Consider the following 27,804-nt stretch of genomic DNA (forward strand, 5'->3'; position numbering starts at 1 on the left):
ATGTGACCCCACATTAAATGCAATTTATATAAGCTCTAAAATTAAATGTATTTTAAATGCTAAACACATGCACAGGTAGTAAAATATTGCACTACCTAGTGTGTGGTGTCCCACTTTAGTGTGCACACTTAACAATATTAACTTATATAAGGTGTACAAAACATTTTCTTCCACTCATTGTATAAATTGAATAAGTGGCCAATCTATGTTCCTATAAAGGATTGGACTCCACAAAAGTATTGTATCCTTTGATTAATAAATAATATACCAAGGTACTTTGAGTATGAGTAGTTTTTTTTAAGAGGATTTTTCTCATACAAGTCATTGTGTTACGGTATTTTTTTATTTTATTTTGTGTATTTTCTTTGTAATTGTAAATATTTTTTTTTTGTAAATAAGTCTTTCAAATGGATTAGTGTAGGAAGCATATTTCACACATTTTTTCCTTTAAAAAATATCTTACTTTTTAAAATTCTAATAGTATGTTCTCTATTTTTGCTCAATAACTCTTTACATATTGTTCAATCCTTGTCATAACTCACATTTTTCATATATTTCATGTTTCCTATTTTGTAATAATCTAGGTTATGGACCAAATATCTCATTCCCTATTTTTTGCATCTCCCTCAGTCCCATTTTACGTGTGTCTATCCTCTTCTTTCCCTAGTGTCTATATAAGGTCCCCAAAGTCTCTAATTTTAAAGGCACGTTCAATATTCTAAGTGTTTGCTAGGGATCAAAGTTTTGGAGTTCCCTGTCTGATGCAACCATGGTCTGAAGCGTCCTCAAGGAGAACAATCTAGATCATGCAACAAGAGTAACACCACGGAAGCACCAACACAGAATAGAGAAAATGAAAGATCAGACATTCACAACATCATGGACTCATCATAAATTAGCTGGCAACATGCAAGCTTATAGGCCTAGTTACAAAATACATTCTAGACTACAATCCATTCGGACCTCCAAGTGATGTTCAAATTACAAATCAAGAATCAATATCATCACATCTCTTTGCTATATCCCAAAGAATCAAATACAACAATATATATAGCATCTGAAACACATTTGGGTCAGCCAAAAAAGATTACATTCTCCAAGACATGAAAATGATCTACGTGTAAAATAGGTTGGACCCAAAGTGTGAAGATCTCCTCCGCCAAGGACAAAAATGAAGTGCGACCCACAAAGGAAGGTCGACCAAGGGCCCAGGAACATCGTGTGTGGTGCCAATTAGATCCACAAGCCAAGAAAATGATCCACAAGAGAAAAAATCTCCAACTATCCACTAAGCTCAATCTGTTCCGGGTACCAAGAAATAGACAATCCGGAAGTGACAACTTGCCGGAAAAGGTTCCAAATGAACTAAAAATCTAGAACAAGCAACGAGAACAAGACTGGAAGCCAAAAATATAACCCGCAACGAAAAATGAACAACTACCGAAGAATGCTAAAAGAAACACATAAACTGCAACACAGAACTAAATAGGAACAAAACTAAAAACAAATATTTTTGGTTGATGCAAGATTGCTCCGATCGGGGATGCTCTTGCATCAGATACCCCAAGTAGCAGGAAAATGTTCCATGAGAGGAAGCTCATGAACATAAAAAAGGATTCAGGATATAGACCCCATGCTCATTTCTGATCCAAATGTCTTTTTTTTTTGCAAATTTCTTTCTCCTTACCTCTTCCTTTACCTTGGCTAGATTCTCCAACTTCTTCTTCTCTTCCCCTCTCTTTCCTTGAGTCATACCTGCACACTGTCTCTTACCACCACTCTCCTTCTACAAATCTGATTTATTTCTTCCACAAGAATTCATCTTATCCACCACCATAACTCTAACTTTATTGTCGTCTGGTACCACCTTGCTATTAGACCCATCAACGAGGTCTTTCGTCAAATCCATGCCACCCTCTGCATCTCGCTTCTCAGCACAACAATTCTTCACAAGACTCAAATTCTTCACTTCCTTCTCCTTCTCCTTCAAAGAATCCAAAGTAAACTTATGCCCATCCTTCTCAATAGTGACCAAGTTTCCTCTACAGTCATAGATAGCTCCTCTATCAAATTGCCAAGGTCTACCCAACAAAACATGACAAGAATTCATAGACACGACATCACACAAGACTTCATCTTTGTAAGGTCCAATATTAAAATTCACCCAACATTTCTCTCTCACCTCTTCCACGTGATCATCTTTCAACCAACTCACCTTATAAAGACAAGGATCCTCAAGCCTCTTCAAACCAAGCTTCTCTATCATCTCCTCAGATACCAAATTATTAGTACTTCCACTATCCATAATTACCTTACAACACTTACCTCCTGATTTGCATACAGTCCGAAAAAGATTCTTCCTTTGTGTAGGTTTGGTCTCCTCTCTGCTCTGCTCCACCAAGACTCTTCTAAACATAAGGGATTCTCCTTGCTCCAGTTCTACCACACTCTTATCTGTATCCTCAGTTTCCTTGTCCTCACGTGCCATGAAATTCCTTGTCATTCCTTTCTTACTAGTTCCCTGAGAGCACTCATAAGATCTATGTCCAGTTTCTCCACACTTGAAACATTTACCTAGGAATTCCCTATTGCTACTGCCAATTCCTTTTCTTTGTGTCTTCTGATCCGGTTCTTTATTCCATTTAGATTTTGATTCTTCTTCAGTAGTCTGCTTCTCCATACTACCACTCATTTGCCCTATATTCACTGCATATCTCTCTCTTCCCCTAGGGTTATTTTGTTGTCTTCTTTTCACTTTATCTTCTACCTTCAGAGCATATTGGTAAGCCTCAACTGTAGAAATATTCAGCATACTCATCTCATCCCGACTGTTAAATCCAAGTCCATTTATGTATCTAACCACCTTCTCCCTATCCATCTCTCGATGTCTAGATCTGATCATCATCTTATAGAATTCCTCAGTATACGCTTTCACACTCATGTCCTTTTGCTTCAAGTTCTGCAACTTCTTGAACAATTCCAACTCATAGTCTCTTAGGAATGAATTTAGCCTTCAATCTTGCAATCATCTGCCTCCACCAGGTGATTTTCATCTCACCATTATCCATTCTATCCCTCTGCAACTCTTTCCACCATAAAGTAGCATGCCCTTTCAACGTAGTTTATGCCAACCTAACCCTTTGTGGAACTTAAATATCTTCAAACTCAAAGTAGTCCTCCAACTCTCCAATACAATCTATCAAGTCTTCTGGATTCAATGTACCTGAAAAGTTAGAAACCTCAACTTTATGAATTTTACTCACTTGTGCCACTGCTTTAAGAAATATTTCTCCCTCGTCTACCGGTCCTTCAACCTCTTTGACCTCTAGCTCTTCCCCTGCCTCTTCATACTCTTCCTTTGATTTTGGATTCCTTTGCAAACCAGCTAGTGTGTTTCAGATGTCATTCCTCATCTCATTTCTGAAATCCTTCATCATCTTCTCTATGCTTCTAGGGTTCATCCTTCTCGATGACATCTCCTTTGATCTGGTGCAATTTGTTGGGAACAATAATGCTAGAAAACTAAGAGGGGGGTGAATCAATTTTCACCAAACTTAAAAAAATTAACCTCAATTTTAGATTTGATCAAGAATAGCAATAGAAAATATAGACACCACATCAACAACACACATAGAACACAATTTTTCATGAGGAAAACCCGGTTAAGGGAAAAACCATGATGGGAACCTACCCACAATATGATGATACTCTACGATAGTATTTGTAAATATTATAATGGGGAATGCACATGCATTCAGGCACACTGTGTAGAGCTCACTACTCAAAAACAACAAAGGGCTACAACCCTGGGAAGGCTCACTACCTTACAAAGATTGGACAACAATCCAGATTACATGAATTGAAAGAATAACATCTCCAAATGCCCGATCACAGTTCTGGTTAAGCTTACTATCTGCTCTTCTACACACTTTTGAAAGATCAATTTGCTTGTTCGCACATACAAGACTCTCAAAGAATGCAGACACGACCGTAAACATACATCTTACAAGATTACTTGTACACTTATTTATACAAACCATCAACCTTAACCTCAAGGTCGACTCAACACATAAGACCTAATTACAAAATTACATCACACGATACAAAAATCAATATGCGAACCAATACAATATCGACAAGGAAATAACATGGAACCAAATCAAAACCTTGAACACGCAACACCACCAAATATCTTGCCAAGATTATCTGCAACACACAACAATCATCGGGTCAGCCAGAAAGTTGTATAACACGAAGAATACCACCGAACCAATAAAATTTTCAATAACACACACAATGATCAATTCAGACCACGAAAATGCATAGAAAATGATTGAAGAACATCAACAAGCAACATGGATTCCTTCGCAACAACTGCAACAACTCAGATAACTAGAATCATCATCATTTCCCTTCTAGAGCTTAATAATACCAACATAACTTACTGAAAGATATGCTTGTGAAGTTCCAAATCATGACCCACCCAAATTGAGGACACACATGAATGTCCCAAACACTCTCCAAAATCAACTCAACATAATGAATCAATTTCGGAGCAATACAAACCAGAAGTCACAACTTCTGCAATACAAAACCAACAAAAAACCAATCATCACAACAGATCACATAACTCGATCAAATCACCTTTTGAAACATTAAAAAACTCATATTGAATCAACTAGAGATAAGCATCTAAAAACCCATTAATCTGCATCAGTATTTCTGCAACCAAACCAACTCTCTGCAACACTGAAGCATAATAAACACATAAATATGTTGACATCAACGACAACAACACATTCTAACAACTCTAATATCTAACAATCTCCTCCTTTGGCATTGATGGAAACATATGGATGTGAAAAACAATCAATGCAAAGAAAGAAATCAACTCTAACAATCTCCCCCTGAGATCATGCACACATAGCAATCTAGATAGATAAGACGATTTTTCACATGAATCTCTCCCACTTTGACATCAATGCTAAAGGCATATGCAAATTATTATTCCCTCCCCCTTAGAACAAATCACAAATCTGAACAACTGAATCACACACTGACTACTCCCCCTGAGTAGCAACACCCACTCATCAATCCAGATAATAGGATAAGACTATGAAGTCCACTATATTGATGCATCTCAATGCATCTAGTTCACATTAGGAGGGAAAATTACCCCTAACTTCTCTCTCAGATATGCGAATGTATATGTAGGCAAAGGTTTCGTAAATATATCTCCAATTTGTTCCTTTGTAGATACATACTCCAATTTGAATTCTTTCTCATTCACCTTGTCTCTCAAGAAATGAAACTTGATTGATATATGTTTTGTCTTAGAATGCAACACCGAATTCTTAGAAATATTGATAGCACTTGAATTATCACAATATATAATGGTAGGCTCATTATAAACAACTCTAATAACCTTCAGCATCTGCTTCATCCAAATTACCTGAGTACAATTGCTAGCAACAACAATGTATTCAACTTCAACAATAGATAAAGAAATAACATCTTGCTTCTTACTTGCCCAAGAAATCAACTTCTTTCCCAAAAAGAATGCACCACCTATAGTGTTCTTCTGGTCATCAACATCACCTGCCCAATCAACATCTGTATAAGCACTCAAAATGAAATCATTATTCTCCGGATACCACAAAAAATAATCAATTGTTCCCTTCAAATATCTGAATATCCACTTCACAGTAGTGACATGACTTTCCTTAGGATCAACCTGGAATCTTGCAACAAGACATACATCATTCATAATGTCAGGTCTAGTCTGAGTCAACTATAGCAGTCCACCAATCATAGATCTATACATGGTTTGACTAGCCTTCAGAGATTCATTATCTTTTGTCATCTTGCATCCGGTTACCATAGGAGTTCCAATAGGTTTGGAATCATCTAACCCAAACTTCTTCAGCAATTCCTTCACATACTTTGATTGAGATATGAAAATGCTTCTATCAGACTGTGTAATTTGCAACCCTTGAAAGAATTTCATCTCACCTATCATAGACATCTCAAACTCTTTTTGCATATCATCATCAAAATTTTTACTCAAATCATCATCTCCTCCAAAAATAATGTCATCAGAAAAAACTTCAACAATCAAAATATTATCATTATTAGTCTTGAAGTATAAGTTACCACCAATAGTACCTTTACAGAATCCCAACTTCATCAAATACCTGTCCAATCTGATGTACCAAGCTCTAGGGGCTTGTTTAAGTCCATACAATGCTTTCTTCAATATGCATACCATATCTCCTTCACTTGTCAATGAAAACCCATCCAGTTGCTTAATGTAGACTTCCTCTTCCAATTCACCATTCAAAAAGGCTAACTTCACATCCATCAATCTTGCTTTGTTTCTAACAACTTCTCCATCTTCATTCAGTTTATTCTGGAATACCCATTTAGTACCAATTACATTCTTGTCTTTAGGTCTCAGAACAAGTTCCCATGTATTGTTCTTCTCAATCTGATTTAACTCTTCTTCCATGGCTTTTAACCAATTTTCATCTTTACATGCTTCGACAACATCTTTAGGTTGAATCTTGGAAATCAAACATGTCTCTTCGACAACAATTCTTCTCTTACTCATCACACCTTTATTTTTATCACCAATAATTTGATTCTCTGAATGATTTAATCTTACATACCTGGGGGTCTTCTGATTGTTTTGATTTTAAGTCTCTTGAACTTCTTCACCGCCAACAACATGTGGATTTATTGACTCTTCTAGATCACTCTGTTTTATGCTTGGAGTCTGCACTTGCTTAGAAGTAACATCTTGATCATCAAATCCATATCTGCATGCTCTGATTTGTTTTTCATGACACTCATCAACCTTCACATTCACACTTTCCACGATTTTTCTATCTTTTGTTGTAACACCGGTTGAATGTGTACACATCAGTGCTAATAGATTCTCTCCAATAGATATACATAACAATTCCTTCAATCATCATAGTCCTATTAACATCCAAAACAATTTTGTTCTTCCTTTCAACAACTCCATTCTGCTGAGGGGTTCACGGAGCAAATAACTATCTCCAGATTCCATGCTCTTCACAAAAAGAATTAAACTCACCGAAAGTGAATTCTCATCCTCTGTCAGATCTTAGACACTTGAGCTTCAATCTTGTCTTTGTCTCCACCTTAGCTTTGAATATTTTGAATTTCTCTAGTGCTTCAGATTTATCCCTTAGAAAAGTGACCTAGATCATCCTAGAATAGTCATCAATCAACAACATAAAGTATTTGTCACCATGCAAGCTTCTCACCCTAGACAGACCATATAAATCAGTATGCACAAGATATAATAACTCATTATATTATACAATTTGCTCTTGAATAAAATTCTTGTTTTCTTTCCCAGTTGACATTCTTTACACACCAGATTAGTAGGCTTCACTATCTTAGGCAAGTCTCTAACAACTTGGGTAGATCTTATCTTAATAATGCGATCAAAATTAACATGACACATTCTCTTATGTCACAACCAAATTTCATCAATCTGAGCAATCAAGCAACTTTTCTCACCACCATTCAGATGAAAGATATTAGCTTTAGTTTTAGTTCTTGATGCAATTTCTATACCGAAGCTATTCAAGATCTTACATTTCCTATTCTTGAATTTTAAATCATATCCCTTATCAACCATTTGTCCAACACTCAAAAGATTATGCTTCAAACCTTCAACATATAAAACATAATCAATATTATGCTTACCATCAAGAGAAATAGAACTTCTACCACAGATTAAACAAGCTTTGTTGTCTCCAAATCTTACTACACAGCCATCATACTTCTCCATATTCACAAATTTACCTTTATCACTTGTCATGTGATGTGAACAACCACTGTCAATCACCCATTCATGTTTCTCTTCAATCTTAGCAGCTAGGGATTTGTCTTCAACTATGCAGCTTGTAGAATCAGTAGGTACTAGATCATCTTCCTTGATAGCAATGAACAAAAATTCATCTTCTGAATTCCCTTTCTTAGACTCATCATTTGTCACACCTTCATCAATAGCATAATAACACTTCTTTTGATATCTATACTTGTGTTTAGGCTTGTAAGGCTTATCATACTTTGACACTCTTTCCGCTCTTTTAGGACACCTAGAAGCAAAATGCCTTATTTTATTGCATGAAAAACATTTCAAAGGTAACTTCCCGTCATAATTATTGGCTCCCTTAGGCAATCTTCTAGAAATAAGTGCTTCAATCTCTTCCAATTCTCTTTCTTGTTCTTCCATCTTCCTCATTTCCCTTTCATATCTGGAAACCCTAGTTGAAGTTTCTCCCAGATCATACTTCTGCTTCCCGGATACAGTAGCTTTAAATGCAGTCTCAACTTTGCCATGTAATTCACCAAGTTCCCTCAATTCAAAAGCAACAAGCTTACCAAATAGCACGTCTCTTGTCATAGTTGTTACATTCTGGATCTCATCAATAGCAACTTTGTGTTTGTAAGCAAGAGGCAAGGATCTCAACACTTTAGCTACAATCTCATCTTCTTCAATGACTCCACCGACACATCTAATGTTTAGGACAAGATCATTCACTTTAGCCATAAAGTATGAAATATTCTCATCTTCTCCCATTCTCGACAACTCATATTTATCAACAACTCATATTTTCCTTTCAAGCTCTGCAATTTAGCAACTTTCACATGTTTGTCTCCTTCAAACAAGGTTTCTATATTTTCCCAATTCTCATGAGCAATTTTCAATCCCATCACATTAGTCATCTTTGAATTAGTCAGGGCACTCATCAATGCTTCTTTAGCTCTTATATTATTTTCAACATCCTTGATCTCATTTCCAGTAACAAGACCATTTTGAGGAACATTGTAGACATTGTTTGTGATCTTCTAATAATCTTCTCCAAGACATTTCAAGTGACACTCCATCCGGTCCTTCCATATAGTGTAATTAGTTCCATCAAATCTCAGACTCTCCTTCTTGAAAACAACAATTTCCATCCCGGATCTCCTCAAGTGGTCAAGCTTCTTCCAGAGGATCTAGCTCTGATACCCATTGTTGGCAACAATAATGCAGGAAAACTGAGAGGGGGGGTGAATCAATTTTCACCAAACTTAAACAAATTAACCTCAACTTCAAATCTGATCAAGAACAACAATAGAAAAGATAGACACCACATCAACAACACACATAACACACAAATTTTGACGTGGAAAACCCGGTTAAGGGAAAAACCACAGTGGGAACCTACCCACAATATAATGATACTCTGTAGTAGTATGTGTAAATATTACAATGGGGAATGCACATACATTCAGGAACACTTGCTAGAGCTCAGTGCTCAAAAATAACAAAGGGCTACAACTGTGGGAAGGCTCACTGCCTTACAAAGATCTAACAACAATACAGATTACATGAACTGAAATAATAACATATCCAAATGCTTGATCACCATTTCGATTAAGCTCATCGTCTGCTCTGCAATACTTCTCTACTGTTCTACACACTTCCAAAAGATCAATTCAATTGTTTGCACATTCAACACTCTCAAAGAACGCAAACACAACCACAGACATACGTCTTACATGATTACTACACTTATTTATACAAATCATCAACCTTAACCTCAAGGTCGGCTCAACACATAATACCTAATTACAAAATTACATCACACAATACATAAATCAATATGCGTCCACCAATACAATATCGGCAAGGACACAACATGGACCCAAATCAAAACCTCGAACACGCAACACCACCGAATATATCGCCAAGATTATCCGCAACATGCAACAATCATCGGGTTGGCCAGAAAGTCGTATAATATGAAGAATACCATCAGACTGATAAAATATTCAATAACGCACACAATGATCAATGTGTACCATCAAAACACATAGAACACGATTGAAGAACATCAACAAACAATGTGAATTCCTCCGCAACCACTACAACAACTCAAATAACTAGAATCATCATCATTTCCCTTCCAAAGCTTAATAATACCAACATAACTTATGAAAAGATACGCTTGCAAATTTCCAAATTATAAACCATCCAAATTGAGGACACACATGAACGTCCCAAACACTCTCCAGAATCCACTCAACATAATGAATCAATTCTGGAGAAATACAAAATAGAAGTCACAACTTCTGCAATACATAACCAATAGAAAAACCAATCATCACACTGGATCACATAACTCGATCAAATCACCTTCTAGAACACACCAAAACTCATACTAAATCAACTAGAGATGAGCATCTCAAAACCCATTAATCTGTGTCAACATATCTGCAACCAAACCAACTCTCTGCACACCAAAGCACAAGAAACACATGAATATGTTGACATCAATGACAACGACACATTCCAACAACTCTAATATACAACACAACTGCCTTAGCTCGGTGGTATGAATACAAAGTTCCAATTGCCTCACAGTCGGTGATCTATTGAACATGCTTGTAGCCTACCTCAAATTGACAATCTGTTCACCCAAAGGAGTGCCTCAAGGTTCGCAACCAACTCTGATATCATCTGATGTAGCCATGATCCAAAGGCTTCTCAAGGAGAATAATCCAGATCATGCAGCAAGAGTAATACATATAAGCACAAACACAGAATAGAGAAAATGCAAGATCACACATCCACAATATCACGGAGTCATCATAAATTAGCCAACAACATGTGGGAAAACATGCAAGCTTATAGGCCTAGTTACATAATACATTCTAGATTACAATCCATCCAGACCTCCAAGAGATGTTCTAATTATAGATCAAGAATCAATATCATCATCTCTTTGCTATATCCCAAAGAATCAAATACAACAATATATATAGCATCCGAAACATATCCAGGTCGGCCACAGAAGATTACATTCTCTAAGACAGGAAAATGAAACATGTAGAATAGGTTGGACCCAAAGTGTGATCATATGCTCTGCCAAGGATAAAAATGAAGTGTGACCCACAAAGGAAGGTTGGCCAAGGGCCCAAGAACATCATTTGTGGTGTCAATTAGATCCGCAAGCCAAGAAAACTCTCCACAAGAGAAGAAATCTCCAACTATCCACTAAGCTCAAACTATTTCGGGTACCAAGAGACAAACAATGCATAAGTAACAACTTGTCGAAAAAGGGTCCAAATGAACTGAAAATCTAGAACAAGGAATGAGAAAAAGTATGAAAGCCAAAAATCCATTCCACAACGAAAAATGAACAACTACCAAACAATGCTGAATGAAACACACAAGCTGCAACACAAAACTAAACAAGAAAAAAATTTAAAACAAATATTTTTGGTTGATGCAAGATTGCTCATCGACCGGGGATGCTCCTGCATCATTGTCTAGGCATGCTTTCCCATCTAAGTCCAACTTTTAATTGGTCCTTGTTGAAATTTAAAACACCTTCACCTTTCCCTTGCTTCTACTTTATATTTATTAGACTTTTGAACCCGTCTTTATCAACAAACTTGTTGCATGACCTCCAATGCCCCAACTTGTGGTATAAGTCCCGTGGTACCTCTATGCCCCTCAATCCCTAATATTGTCACTTTTTTAGGTTCTCTTCACAATACCCCAACACATATCATAATGTCATTAATGGTTTGGTTCAACACCATTGTTGGTTATATGGAGGAATTGATTATGTGTTGCATTGATGTTTTGTCATTGATGTCAACACTAGCTGTTATGGTTGGTTACCGACAGACATGTTTTGGTTACTGGTAGAAGATCTTATGTTACCGGTAAGGGTTTAAGGTTTAACTGATAGAGATTTTACTAAGAATCCTTGACAAAATGCATAAGTGGTGTTGGTGCGGCTTCTAGATGGAATTTAGGTTGTAGAAGGTGATTGATCGTGCCTCGACTGATTGGAGACATCGCTTTGGCGTGGTGGACCTAGATTAGGTCCGATACCTATCTAGGTTATGGATCGGTATCATGTTAACGTGTTCTCTACATGTTACCAAGATGATTTATGGATTGGTTAATGTTGTTTTGGTCTAAAGCTGACATGGCATATCATTGTAATATGGATGTATGTAATGATCTTATTGTAATATCTTTTAGGTGGCCGAACTAATTGGTTTAGGCCTTAGGGTTTGTATAAATTGATGTAAGATCTCATTGTAGATCATGGCATGGGAATGGAATATTTTCATGGTCATGGAATGAAATATCATATGCGAAGGAGATCTGGTTGATCATAGGTGATCGAATTGGGTTTAAGTAAGAGGTCAAAGGCCTCCGGTATTGAGCTTAACCAAGACTGTAATCAGTCATGGTAGATGCTATCTCTAGCAGTTCATTCTTTTGGATTGTTCTCCAATTATCTTTAGGTGGTTATAACCTCTCCATAGTCAGTGAGACTCCTTTGTAATGAGTAGTACGCTCTAGGCAGTTTGCCTTCCTGCATGTGTAGACCCCTTATTGTATAACATACTTTCTGCAGAAGTATCATCTGACTGTGGGTAGGCTTCCCACCATGGTTTTTCCCTTTACCTATTTTTCCACATACAAATCATGGTTTTATGTGGCATGGTTGCATTGTGTTAATTCTCTTTTTCATTCTTAAGTTTTATTGCTTACCGGTATCTATTTTTGCTATTTCGGTATTCAATGTTTATATGCTTCGGTTAAAGGTTATAAAGTGGTTTGATTAATATAATCTGTTGACAACTGATTCGCCCTCCCCCCCCCTAAGTTTTCCACTGATTATCCTAACAATTGGTATCAAAGCTTTGCTCCTCTTTTGCAAAAGCTTAACCACTTGAGGTAGATCCCATGGCAGCTAATACTTCAAATCCACTGGCAACTATTTTCAAAAGAGAAATCCCTAAGCTTGATGGAAAAAATTATGGGATATGGAAAATCCAAATGGAGACTCATCTTAGATGTCTTGGCAAGGATATTTAGGAGATCACTAAGAAAGGATATACACCTTATGATCCATCATCTGGCAATCCGCCTCCTATAGACTTGGACAAGAATATTGAAAATGAATGTAGAGCTAGAGAAGCCCTCTTGTGTGCACTCACTGATCAACAAATTATGGGATTGACTGATAAATCATCTATAAAAGTTATGTGGGATAAAATGAAAACTTTGAATGAAGGTGACCCTATGTCAAAATTGTTAAACTTGATGGTTACCAAGTAAGATATGAGAACTTGAAGATGGAAGATAATGAAAGAATTGCTACATTTATGGAAAGAGTAAATGAGATTGTTATGGGAATTCAATGTTGTGGAGGATCCCTGAGTGAAGATGAAATAGTTTCCAAAGTAGTGAGAGCCCTTCCACTAGCTTACAAGATGAAGATGACTGTAATTAATGAATTGAGAACAATGGCAAACACTTCAGTTAACAGAGACATTTTGATTGGCAAATCATCTTGTTTTGAGCTTGAAGAATTTGGACCCTCTGGAGCTGCAAAGTCTGAACCTTCTTTTCATGCATCATCCTCTACCGACAAAAGTGATTGGAAAGCCCTATATGCAAAGGAATTGGAAAATATGAGGAAAGAGGATGAAGAATTTGAGCAACTTGAAGCCTTATTTGCTATAAGAGTAATGAAAGGACTGACATGAAATAAATATGAAGGAAAAGCACCTTTTAAACGTTTTGCATGTAATAAGATTGGTCATTTTGCATCTAGGTGTCCTAAAAGGGATGTAAGGTTTGAAGAAAGAGTTAAGAAATTATTTAAGCCTAATCAGAACAGATATAGATTCAAGAAAAGCAAACAATACTACATAGCGGATGAGGAAGGAGTAAGTGATGGCTTTGAGGATGAATCGACAACAGACTCTGCTAGTGGATCCGGCAATGGAAAGGAATGGGTGTTCTATTCCTTAAAGGAAGATGAACCATAACCGACTATCAAGAATGAAGAAAAGGCCCTGGTAGCAAAAGTTGAAGACAAGGATGAATGGGTAATTGATAGTGGATGCTTGCATCATATGAATAGAGATAAAAAGAAAATTTCTGTCCCTACAAGAATACAATGGCAGTCAAGTTAGATTTGAGGATGACAAAGCTTGTATGATCAAAGGTAGAGGTATTATCTCTCTGGATGGAAAGCATAATAATGATAATGTATGTTATATAGAAGGTTTAAAGCATAATATTTTAAGTGTTGGTCAATTGGTGGATAAGGGATTCCAACTTTAGTTTAAAGATAGAAAATACAAGATCATTAACAAAACTGGTTTGGAGATTGCAACCAGTACTCATACTGGAGGTAATATCTTTCACTTGAACACTAGTAATAAGACATGTCTGATTGCTCATATTGATGAGAGTTGGTTATGACATATGAGGTTGTGTCATGTTAATTTTTATTGTATTGTTAAGATCAGTTCAAAAAAGGTAGTTAGAGATATACCTAAGATTATAAAGCCTCATAATCTAGTATGTAAGGAATGTCAATTGGGAAATCAAGTTAGAACTTCTTTTAAGAGCATACATGATAAATCTAATGATATGCTCGATTTGATTCACATTGCCTTATGTGGTCCAGGAAGGACTAGAAGCTTTCAAGGTGATAGGTATTTCATGTTAATAATTGATGATTTTTCTAAAATGATGTGGGTGACTTTTCTAAGGGAGAAGTCTGAAGCCTTTGAGAAATTCAAGATCTTTAAAGTAAGATGGAAACATAAACAGAAATGAAAATCAAATGTCTAAGATCAGATCAAGGCGGTGAGTTCATTTCTCATGAATTTAATAGTTATTGTGAGACAAATGGAATTAGGAGACAGTTATCTGCACCCCAGACTCCTCAACAGAATGGAGTAGTGGAAAGGAAGAATATAACCATTTTGGATGCAGAAAGAACCGTGATGATGGAAGCCAAATTGCCTCACATCTACTGGAGAGAAGAAGTGAGTACAACAGTCTACACATTCAATAGAGTTCATATCAAAGGTGAAACCGACAAGACCCCTTATGGATTATGGTTTGGACATACACCTACTGTTAAATATTTCAAAATTTTTGGAAGTAAATGTTATATGAAAAGGGATGATTCAATCGGTAAGTTTGATCCTAGATGTGATGAAGGGATATTTCTTGGATATTCAATTCAAAGAAAAGCATATAGATGTTATAACAAAAGATTGCAGAAAATTATGGAGAGCGCTAATGTGAAAGTGGACGAGCAATACATAAATCAATCTGTATCATATGATGGGGAACCGACAATAGAAATGATTATAATTGAACCGACAATGCCTCAAATGGTACAAGACACTGAAACAGTTACATTGGTACAATCAGAAAATTCAATTGTGACTGATGATTAGAATAATGAACCTGAAGTTCATAAGACACCATGGTATGTAAGGTTAAATCATTCTGAAGATCAAATCATTTGAGATAGGAACACGAGACTTATGACAAGAAGAAGACTGACAAATGAAGAGGTATGTCTTATTTGTCAAATTGAACCGGCATTGTTATTGAAGCTTGTAAAGATAAATATTGGTTAAAGGCTATGGAAGATGAATTAGATCAGAGAGAGAAGAATGAGACTTGGACTTTAGTTCCGTGGCCTAAAAATAAGAATGTTATTAGAACTAAATGGGTTTTTAGAAAATTTTTAAATGAGGATGTTCAAGTTGTAAGAAACAAGGCTAGACTGGTTTGTAAAAGATATTCTCAAATGGAAGGAATTGATTATGGTGAGACATTTGCACTTGTAGCTAGAATTGAAGATGTTAGACTATTTCTTGCCTATGCAGCTTATAAGAACTATTAGGTCTATCAAATGGATGTTAAATGTGCATTTTTTAATGGTGAACTTGAGGATGAGGTATACATTGAGTAGCATGATGGATTTTCACTGACAGAAGATAAACATATGGTTTGCGGGTTAAGGAAAGCATTATATGGATTGAAACAAGCTCCTAGAGCTTGGTATGCAAGGTTGGATAAATATCTTTTGAAGCTTGGTTTTACTAAAGGTAGTGCTGGCAGTAACTTATATTATAAGATCACTGATGATGATATTTTGAGTATTGAGGTATTTGTTGATGATATCATTTTCGGAGGTGAAGATAAATTGTGCATGGAATTTTCTAATAATATGAAGAATGAATTTGAAATGTCAATGATTGGTGAGATGAGATTTTTGTTAGATTTGCAAATTACTCAAACTGACAAAGGAATATTTATCTGTAAAACTAAGTATCTAAGGGAATTTTGATCGAATTGGGTTTAGGTAAGAGGTCAAAGGCCTCTAGTATTGAGCTTAACCAGGACTGCAATCAGGCATGGTAGATGCTATCTCTGGTAGTACAGTCTTCTAGATTATTGTCCAATTATCTTGAGGTGGCTATAACCTCTTTGTAGTCAGTGAGACTCCTTTGTAATGAGCAGTAGGCTCTAGGTAGTGTGCATTCTTGCATGTGCAGGCCCCTTATTGTATCACATACTTTTTGCAAAAGTATCATTTGACTGTGGGTAGGCTTCCCACGGTGGTTTTTCCCTTGATCGGGTTTTCCACATACAAATCATGGTGTTATGTGGTATGGTTGCATTGTGTTAATTCAACGTTTCATTCTTAAGTTTTATTGCTTACCGGTATCTATTTCCGCTATTCCAGTATTCAATGTTTATATGCTTCGATTAAAGGTTATAAAGTGGTTTGATTAATATAATTTGTTGACAACTAATTCACCCCCCCCTCTCAATTGTCCACCGGTTATCCTAACAACCATAACTTTTAAAAGTGACACTTTTTCCTACCCAAAATCATTTTTAATATTCTAAGTTGCAGAATTGCATTGTGATTTTCCATTTATTCTTGTGATGGATATAAAGGGTTGAATGCATCCATTTAGGGGGCATCATCTACACTCAATCAAATTCCTTTGAAAATCCATTTTGAACACCTATGATTGAGTGTATGAATCCTAGGATGAAAAACATTGATTTCAAATGATGATCCCACACTAAGATCATATTTGAGCTTCATTAGATGCAAACTCCAACCACCTTGTATTTGATTTAATTTTATATTTCTATTGGTATAAATTGGCATTTCACTCATCTCTCTCTCTCTCTCTCTCTCTGTAGATCTACATATCTCTGTCCATCCATCCATAACCAATTTTCTCTGTCTCCCCTTCTGTCTGTAGTTATCTCTATTACCCCCTCTCCCTCTCTCTTTATGTAGAGGAAGGAAGGGAGGGAGAGGTACATAGAGAGATATAGATAAGGAGAGAGATAAATAAAGAAATGGGGAGTTAATAAGAGAGGGAAGGAGATAGAGAGAGAGGTAAATAGAGAGGTAGAGAGAGAGGGATGGCGAGTTGATATAAAGATAAGTAGAGAGGGAGAGGGGATATATAAATAAGTAGAGAGGGAAGAAGATACACATAGAGAGATAAATAGAGAAAAATAAATCTATGGAGGGAGAGGTATGTAGAGAGAGAGAGGGGGAAGAAGATACACATAGAGAGATAAATAGAGAAAAATAAATCTATGGAGGGAGAGGTATGTAGAGAGAGAGAGGGGTATGTAGACAAAGATAGAGATAATTAGAGAGTGTAGGAGAGATAGGGAAAGAATGAGAGGTATGTAGAGAGCTAGAGAAGGGAGATAGAGATAAGTATATGTTGAACACCCCGCAAGACTGAGAGGAGGGAGTGAATCAATCTGGAAATTTAAAAAACAATTATTAATCAACTTATTTAACAGTAGCACATCAACCATTAGCACATAAACATGAATCATCAACACATGAACACAATATTTACATGGAAAACCCAAACAACGAAAAATCATGGTGAGAATCTAACTCACAATATGAATAACAATGTTCATAACATTTTAGGCATGCAACCAAGGAGTGCCAACACCTGAAGGACTTGTAGAACTAAGACACACAAAATTAGGCAAGATACAAAGAGGACTTGCATAGTTGAAGAATACTTCTTCAAGACAAGATAAATATTGTTGTTAAAGGATTCACTGTCAATTAGCAACAAAGGAAATAGATGAATTGAAATTGAAAAGGATTCTCTTGATCATTAAATTGTCCTTGAATAGTTGAATCAAGCGACCAATATCATGGCAAACATCTCTAATATTCTCCACTGTAATAACACATTGTCTTTCAGAATATATTACATTCAAATCTCTTTTCAAACTCACTTTCACATCACCACAAAATCAAATCTTCTTTCAAACCATTTGCATAATCTTCTGGATTATTCTCTAGTAGATGCTATATCTGGCAGTTCATTCTTCTGGATTGTTCTCCAATTATCTTGAGGTGGTTATAACCTCTCTATAGTGAGTGAGACTCCTTTGTAATGAGTAGTACGCTCTAGGCAGCATGCCTTCCTGCATGTGCAAACCCCTTATTGTAAACATACTTTCTACAGAAGTATCATCTGGTTGTGGGTAGGCTTCCCACCGTGGTTTTTCCCTTTATCGGGTTTTCCATGTACAAATCATGGTGTTATGTGGTATGGTTGCATTGTGTTAATTCTCTTTTTCATTCTTAAGTTTTATTGCATACCGGTATCTATTTTTGCTATTCCGGTATTCAATGTTTATATGCTCTGGTTAAAGGTTATAAAGTGGTTTGATTAATATAATCTGTTGACAATTGATTCACCCCCCCTCCCCCCTCTCAGTTGTCCACCGGTTATCCTAACAATTGATATCAGAGATTTCGTCCTCTTTTGTAGAAGCTTAACTGCTTGAGGTAGATCCTATGGTAGCTAATACTTCAAATTCACCGGCAACTATTTTCAGAAGAGAAATCCCTAAGCTTGATGGAACAAATTATGGGATATGGAAAATCCGAATGGAGACTCATCTTAGATGTCTTGGAAAGGATATTTGGGAGATCACTGAGAAAGGATATACACCTTATGATCCAACATCTGTTAGTCCTTCTCCTACAGACTTGGACAAGAATATTGAAAATGATTGCAGAGCTAGAGAAGCCCTCTTCTGTGCACTCACAGATCAACAAATCATGGGATTGACTGATAAATCATCTATAAAGGTTATGTGGGATAAATTGAAAACTCTGAATGAAGGTGACCCTACTATCAAAATTGTTAAACTTGATGGTTACCAGGTAAGATATGAGAACTTGAAGATGGAAGATAATGAAAGAATTGCTACATTTATGGAAAGAGTAAATGAGACTGTTATGGGAATTCAATATTGTGGAGGATCGCTGAGTGAAGATGAAATAGTTTCCAAAGTCTTGAGAGCCCTTCCACTGGCTTACAAGATGAAGGCGACTGTAATTAATGAATTGAGAACAATGGCAAACACTTCAGTTAACAGAGACATTCTGATTGGGAAATTATCTTCTTTTGAGCTTGAAGAATTTGGACCCTTTGGAGCTACAAAGTCTAAACCTGCTTTCATGCATCATCATCTATCGATAAAAGTGATTGGAAATCCCTATATGAAAAGGAATTGGAAGATATGAGGAAAGAGGATGAAGAATTTGAGCAACTTAAAGCCTTATTTTCTATAAGAGTACCTAAAGGACCGACAAGAAGTAAGTATGAAGGAAAAGCACCTTTTAAACATTTTGCATGTAATAAGATTGGTCATTTTGCATCTAGGTGTCCTGAAAGGGATGCAAGATTTGAAGAAAGAGTTAAGAAATCATTTAAGCCTAATCAGAAAAGATATAGATTCAAGAAAAGCAAATAATGGGTGTTGTAGGATGAACCGGCAAATGACTCTGCTAGTAGATCCGTCAATGGAAAGGAATGGGTGTTCTATGCCTTAAAGGAAGATGAACCATAACCGACTATCAAGAATGAAGAAAATTCCATGGCAACAAAAGTTGAAGACAAGGATGAATGGGTAATTGATAGTGGATGCTCGCATCATATGAATGGATATAAAAGAAAATTTTTTTCCCTGCAAGAATACAATGGCAGTCAAGTTAGATTTGGGGATGACAAAGTGTTAGAAATTAGTATCTTAGTATACTAATCATTATAAACAAGATTATAAAGTAAATGAAATATGAAACATACATGCAAAATGTACACATTACACAAGATATACATGGGGAAAACCCTTTCGGGTAAAAAACCCCATAAAGCATCATTTAATTAAAACACTTACAAATATAGTCTATCATAAAATAGACATGAACCTGGGGACACTCCTCCAATACTTCCACATGGCCAATAATACCTCATATGCATAGTGATACAACTCACCATATAGCTCCAAATTCTCACGCCTCTCAAATGAGAGAGAACCTCCTTAAATATAGGAGGAAGGGTGACTTCACTAGTCACACCTTTTCAATAACCCCCACTCATAAATAATTAATAATCTAATAGTTATTAGATTATAATTATTTCAAATGGGATATGCTTATAAACCATATAATATATAAGGTTTTATAACCTTATATTAGAACATTATATATAAATGTTATAAGGATGTGATCCCTAATAACATTATGCTCTAACACTCCCCCTTAATGTTAATAGGGGATCACATGTCAATTTCCATAGAAGAAAAAATGAAGCACCCCAGTAATGTAGGTCTTCTTTGATAGCAATAAATAGGGACACAAATATATGCCAACATGAAGATCATGCATTCCGGACTACATGAAAGTCATCTTGTCATAATTTATAATCCTAGTGTTTTAAAAATGATGCTGTGAGGTCTTAAAAAATTATATTGGAGCCGCGGTTCCCTCAAATTAGCCTCTGCCCAGGTTCATTACATAGTGCTCGTAGGTCTTAATACAATGCTTTTACAAGTGGAAGATTTACAAGGAGAAGAATTTACAAATGCCCGTAGGACTTAAGCACAAATGTGCCTATAGGACTTACTAATGCCTACCTGCAGTAATTAAAACAAAAAGGACTTACATATGCCTATTTGCAGGCTTAAAGGACTTACTAATGCCTATATAGGTCTTATTTCATACCTATTAGGACATATGCCTACCCGTAGGATTTAAAAACTAGGATTTAGCCACTAGGTGGTGTCATTGGCATGCACACTCCCCCTCAATGGCATCACCTAAGGCCAAGCATTATTGAATTTGGAGCATATAATGCCTAAAGGTCTTATGCCTATTAGGTCTCAAATCTAGGATTTAGCCACTAGGTGGTGTCATGTACACTCCCCCTTAATGGCATCACCTCAAAGCCAATCACTGCATAGAGGATTTCAAAGTGATGGCTAAATAATAATATATAGTATGTGCTCATGATCTTCAAACTGTCTTTATTATAGAATGATTTCACTTGAGTGAGGTGCCCATGATCTTCAAGGTGCCTTTATTATAGAATATTTTCACTTGAGTGAGGTGCCCATGATCTTCAAGGTGCCTTTATTATAGAATGCTTTCACTTGAGTGAGGTGCCCATGATCTTCAATGTTCATTTTGATCTTTAGAAATGATATTCTCTAGAAAGAGTAAAGTAACTTCAAGTATTATTGTACTTTCATATGTATCCAAATGGAACTCTTCCATAAATCTTCAAGGCCATATTGATTATTCAAGAGCTACATTCATATTTTGCCCATTTGATTCAAAGACAGATAGAAGATAGTCTTCTCATTAAAGTATTGCATCATCCATATAATAACGCTTGCACCAATTTGCATAATAAAATATAATCTCGTCATAAAAGAAACAATATAGTTAGTAACATAGTAATCAATTAAACTTGATCTTTGGTGCAAAAAAAGAACACAATATTATTTTTGTCATTTGCCAAAGATCATATAATATTCCTTATAAATATAAAATATAGTCCAATGATTGGTAGAAAGGAGATCAACATATATTTTCATGAGAATAGGAATGAATAATTTGTTGTCTTGTTTTAAATACAAAAATAGACATGCTACTACATATAGTAATGATCCATTAAAAAATAGGCAACAGGTGAGCTATCCTTTCTAGGTTTGCTCCCCAGACAGTTTATAAGGGCGATAGTCACCCATTATAAATAGTATGATTGAAAAAAAATGGATCAAATATAGAATAGAATAAAAAATCACTTGGATCTCCAAAAAAGGATGCTAATGAGAAATTTTTTAATTTACTTATGCATATTTACTAGCTTGTACATTTCATAAGAAAATATTTTACCCTACATTTATAGATAGATAGATGATTTCCTATTTATCATTGTGATAGTTTGATATCAAGGAATTTGCTTATCAAACATACAGATGATTTCCTGTTTATCATTGTGATAGTTTGATATCAAGGAATTTGCTTATCAAACATACTATAATCAAGAATATTCTTAATGTTAACATAAGGCATATCCTCCATCAAATACCTATAAAAATTAAATTTGAGATAAATCATGATGTTCCTTCCTTTATTCCCACTAGTTCACATGTGACTTTTTGTGATGCACTTAAAGGACTAATATAAATAATAACAGGTACTTTGGGAGGGTCACATGAAAATATTAACTAAGACTAGATGAATCAACTGTATTAAAAATTCATATGGAAGGATCAACACCATTAGTTATGAAGTGCTTGTTTATTTGTTCATGTCTCACTAACAAGTTATTTATAAAAGATAGCATAAAATGACAAAAGAGACATTACTACATCCACTCATACTAAATGACTATCAAAGATATTATTAAGAACAGTTATAAGGGAATTATGAAATATCAACACTTATAATGGATGATATAGGAAAGGACAAGTCTACACCATCTCTTATAACATTGTGAAAGAAGCCCCAGTAAGACTATTCTTCATGAAATCAAATTATTTATTCTGTGCATATCCAGCTACAATTGCAGTCTTAATCTATTTGAATTGAATTCTTTCAAATAGTTCACTTCCCTTGTGCATTTTGAAAAATAAAATAAAATGTAGATTTCAGGTTGGACTAATGAGGCATTTCCATAAAAAGCTTTTACATGTTTATTCATAAAGTACATATGACTCTCTATGACATGTCTAACTTATAGGTAAAAAGCTCGTGCTTTCACATGACACATTAAGAGTAACGTCTCTTTGCTTCTAAGTGAGCCATTTTGTCCAAAGATATCATATTTGGTCCATCTTGAAGTGTTAAAAGTGTCCATGTAAGGGTTAGAGTCATTTATGTCAAAAATACAAAAATTGTAAAAATTGTAAAGTTGCAACATTGCCAAAAGGTGCAACAAAAGTGTAAAAATAAAATCCATTGGTCATGAGGTGGTTAGAGTAGTTATAAAGGAGTTGGAAATGGTTTATAAAACCATGTTTGGTCGAAATCAAGAGGGTAGATCAGTTTGGAGGGGATTTGACAAAGATTATCCATCAAACCCTCAAACTGTCATGAGGTTTTAAGGAATCTATAGCTGTCATAGATCCATGGAGGATCCCATTTGGTGTAATTTTTATATGTAGAAGCTATTGAATGATATATTAATGAAATATATTTCAGATGAATCATTTCTTATGCATTTTTGTGGAGTATTTGACAAGATATGTTTATCTTTACAATAATTGTCAAAAACCTGCCAAGGGTTACCCATTTTTGGGAAAAGGATCATAACTTTTTATTTAACCGTTGGATCTGGCTCAAATTTTGAGAGGAATTGTGTAACTCAGTAATATAAATTTTTACTGAAGCAATTGTATTTAAGAACAATAGTGTAAATTTTATTTATGACTGTTTGTTACAGTTCATGGTGAAAGGTAGATTGGTGAAGGCAACAACAGTCCGGTTGCAGCATTTGGTGTGGTCACATGATGAATAGTAATGAAGAAATGCTATATGTGTTGGAAAGTTCTCTGAATCGTCTTTCTATTTCTTTCTGTCTTACTTAATTTGGTTAAGAATTGAATTTTGTGTGGTTATTTTGGTGAAAATAGTTTTTAAAGGATGAAACCCTCAACTAGGGTATTCCATACCAATAAAAAATTTGTTCTCTCATGTTATGGTGAATATTATGATCTAAAATTTTGAATGAAGGTTTTTAGGGATGTAATATAACCTTTGAAACTAGTTTGTAGTTGAGAAGATTTTTTTTATCTTTTTATATGCCTCTTGATTCAAGTTTAAAGTCTACCCTTGAATGAAGGTTTTATGGTTTGTGATAGATGCACTACATCAATGCTTTTTATGATAACTAGTTCAATATTAATTGATCATTGTGGTTGGCCCATAACAATTCACTGTCAATATTAAAGGATAGTTAACTTTTCACAAAAGGCACATCATTTAGATTTAGATTTTGTATAGGGTTTTGATCTATTAAAGAGAACATACCTCAAAAAATGTATAAAATCAATAAGATTGATGGAAACATTAAACTATTTGATATATGATGAATTTAAAATGGTTGTGTTCATGTACTTGTTTTGAGATGGTGTAACTCATTTATGAATTTTTTAATTGATTTAATCTCAAAAATCAATCAAGTGAAGATATTTTAGCAAGAGAAGAAGTTGTGGGATGGATTTTCCTAAGGTTATTAAAAAAATTATCATGAAGATATAGTTAGATATCGTATTATTAAATTGTATATACTTTAGATCCTCTTGAAAATAAATCCAGTCTTGTTGGAAACAATCATGATAGTCTTATTTGAGATATATTTTTGTATATATATAGTTAGTAAGGAATCTAGAAAGCTAATCTAGAAAGCTAATGGTTTCTTCACCTTGTTATCTCAAAACATGAGTAGGTATCAAGTATACACAATGACTTTAAAATATTATTTTTTACACAATACTATAATGTATTATATGGTATTGTAAAGGAATGAATATATAAATAGGGATATCATAATCATTATTTAGATATCCACATATATTATATATGATGCAATCTATTAAAAAGTCTTGCCAATTATCAAGTATCCACTTAATATAAATTTGATTTAATAGTAATTGAAATAATGGTTTATTTATTAATTTAATTAATTTATGATGTTGATAAAAATTTACCTCTTATGATGTATGCTCAAATGTCAACTTTTATGAGGCCAACTTTTTATTGTAATCACATTGGTCAATGAAGATAATTATTTTTTTAATATAATATAAGATGCACTTCTCTAAAAAATACATAGTAGAAAGGAAGAGATATTACCATAAATTTGTTGATAAGCATACATAAGATTTCCATCAAATTTTATGTCTTCTAGTATAACCTATAAAAATGATTAGTACTAGCCTAACCTGCTCTGATACCATGTTAGAAATTAGGATCTTAGGATACTAATCATTATAAACAAGATTATAAAGTAAATGAAATATGAAACATACATACAAAATGTACATATTACACAAGATATACATGGGGAAAACCCTTTCGGGTAAAAAAACCCCATAAAGCATCATTAATTAAAACACTTACAAATATAGTCTATCATAAAATAGACATGAACCTGTGGACACTCCTCCAATACTTCCATATGGCCAATAATACCTCATATGCATAGTGATACAACTCACCATAAAGCTCCAAATTCTCACGCCTCTCAAATGAGAGAGAACCTCCTTAAATATAGGAGGAAGGGTGACTTCAGTAGTCACACCTTTTCAATAACCCCCACTCATAAATAATTAATAATCTAATAGTTATTAGATTATAATTATTTCAAATGGGATATGCTTATAAACCATATAATATATAAGGTTTTATAACCTTATATTAGAACATTATATATAAATGTTATAAGGATGTGATCCCTAATAACATTATGTTCTAACACAAAGCTTGTATGATCAAAGGTAGAGGTATTATTTCTCTGGATGGAAAGCATAATACTAATAATGTCTATTATGTAGAAGGTTTAAAGCATAATCTTTTAAGTGTTGGTCAATTGGTGGATAAGGGATTCCAACTTCAGTTTAAAGATAGAAAATGCAAGATCATTAACAAAACCTGTTTGGAGATTGCAATTGGTACTCAGACTGGAGGTAATATCTTTCACTTGAACACTGGTAATAAGACATGTCTTATTGCTCATATTGATGAGAGTTGGTTATGGAATAAGAGGTTGTGTCATGTTAATTTTGATTGTATTGTTAAGTTCAATTCAACAAAGGTAGTTAGAGATATACCTAATATTATAAAGCCTCATAATTCGGTATGTAAGGAATACCAATTGGAAAAGCAAGTTAGAACTTCTTTTAAGAGTATACATGATAAATCTAATGATGTGTTTGATTTGATTCACACTAACTTATGTGTTCCAGCAAGGACTAGAAGCTTTCAAGGTGATAGGTATTTCATGCTAATAATTGATGATTATTCTAGAATGATGTGGGTGACTTTTCTAAAGGAGAAGTCTAAAGCCTTTGAGAAATTCAAGATCTTTATAGCTAAGGTGTAAACAGAAACTGGATTGAAAATCAAATGTCTGAGATCAGATCAAGGCGGTGAGTTCACTTCTCATGTATTTAACAGTTATTGTGAGACAAATGGAATTAGGAGACAATTATTTGTACCCTAGACTCCTCAACAGAGTGGAGTAGTGGAAAGGAAGAATAAAACCATTTTGGATATAGAAAGAACCATGATGATGGAAGCCAAATTGCCTCACATCTACTGGAGAGAAGCAGTGAGTACAATAGTCTACACATTCAACAAAGTTCATATCAAAGGTGAAACCGACAAGACCCCTTATGCATTATGGTTGGACATACACCTACTATTAAATATTTCAGAATTTTTGGAAGTAAATGTTATATCAAAAGGGATGATTCAATTGGGAAGTTTGATCCTTGATGTGATGAAGGGATTATTTCTTGGATATTCAATTCAAAGAAAAGTAAATAGATGTTATAACAAAAGATTGCAAAAAATTGTGGAGAGCGCTAATGTGAAAGTGGATGAGCAATACATAAATCAATCTATATCATATGACAGGGAACCGACAATGGAAATGATCATAACTAAACTGACAATGCCTCAACCGGTACAAGACAATGAAACAGTTACACCGGTACAATCAGAAAATTCAATTGTGACTGATGATCAGAACAATGAACCTGAATTTCAGAAGACACCAAGGTTTGTAAGGTTAAATCATTCTGAAGATCAAATCATTGGAGATAGGAACAAGGGAGTTATGACAAGAAGAAGACTGGCAAATGAAGAGGTATGTCTTATTTCTCAAATTGAACCGACATCTGTTATTGAAGCTTGTAAAGATAAACATTGGTTAAAGGCTATGGAACATGAATTAGATCAGATAGAGAAGAATGAGACTTGGACTTTAGTTCCCTAGCCTAAAAATAAGAATGTTATTGGAACTAAATGGGTTTTTAGAAATAAACTAAATGAGGATGGTCAAGTTGTAAGAAACAAGGCTAGAATAGTTTGTAAAGGATATTCTCAAATGGAAGGAATTGATTATGGTGAGACATTTGCACCTGTAGTTAGAATTGAAGTTGTTAGACTATTTCTTGCCTATACAGCTTATAAGAACTATAAGGTCTATCAAATAGATGTTAAATGTGCATTTTTGAATGGTGAACTTGAGGAATAGGTATACATTGAGTAGCCCGATGTATTTTCACTAACAGATGATAAAGATATAGTTTGTAGGTTAAGGAAAGCATTATATGGATTGAGACAAGCTCCTAGAGCTTGGTATGCAAGGTTGGATAAATATCTTTTGAAGCTTGGTTTTACTAAAGGCAGTGCTGATTGTAACTTATATTATAAGATCACTGATGATGATATTCTAAGTATTGAGGTATTTGTTGATGATATCATTTTTGGAGGTGAAGATAAATTGTGCATGGAATTCTCTAATAATATGAAGAATGGATTTGAAATGTCAATG

The 27,804-nt window shown here is 34.8% G+C and overlaps 1 protein-coding gene across 1 annotated transcript in view; it reads right to left on the reverse strand.

Annotated features, from left to right (window-relative positions):
• Positions 1-1,786: 1,786 nt before the first annotated feature.
• LOC131876556 (uncharacterized) overlaps positions 1,787-27,804 on the reverse strand; it is a 41,196-nt gene continuing 15,178 nt past the window's right edge. The window contains exons 2-3 of the mRNA XM_059221985.1: positions 2,444-2,767; positions 1,787-1,984 (exon numbers count right to left, since the gene is read on the reverse strand). Of these exons, the coding sequence (XP_059077968.1) occupies positions 1,787-1,984; positions 2,444-2,767 (522 nt within the window). The remainder of the gene's footprint in view (positions 1,985-2,443; positions 2,768-27,804) is intronic.

The sequence above is a fragment of the Cryptomeria japonica genome, chromosome 6 (assembly GCF_030272615.1).
Source record: "Cryptomeria japonica chromosome 6, Sugi_1.0, whole genome shotgun sequence".
Classification (NCBI taxonomy): Eukaryota; Viridiplantae; Streptophyta; class Pinopsida; order Cupressales; family Cupressaceae; genus Cryptomeria; species Cryptomeria japonica.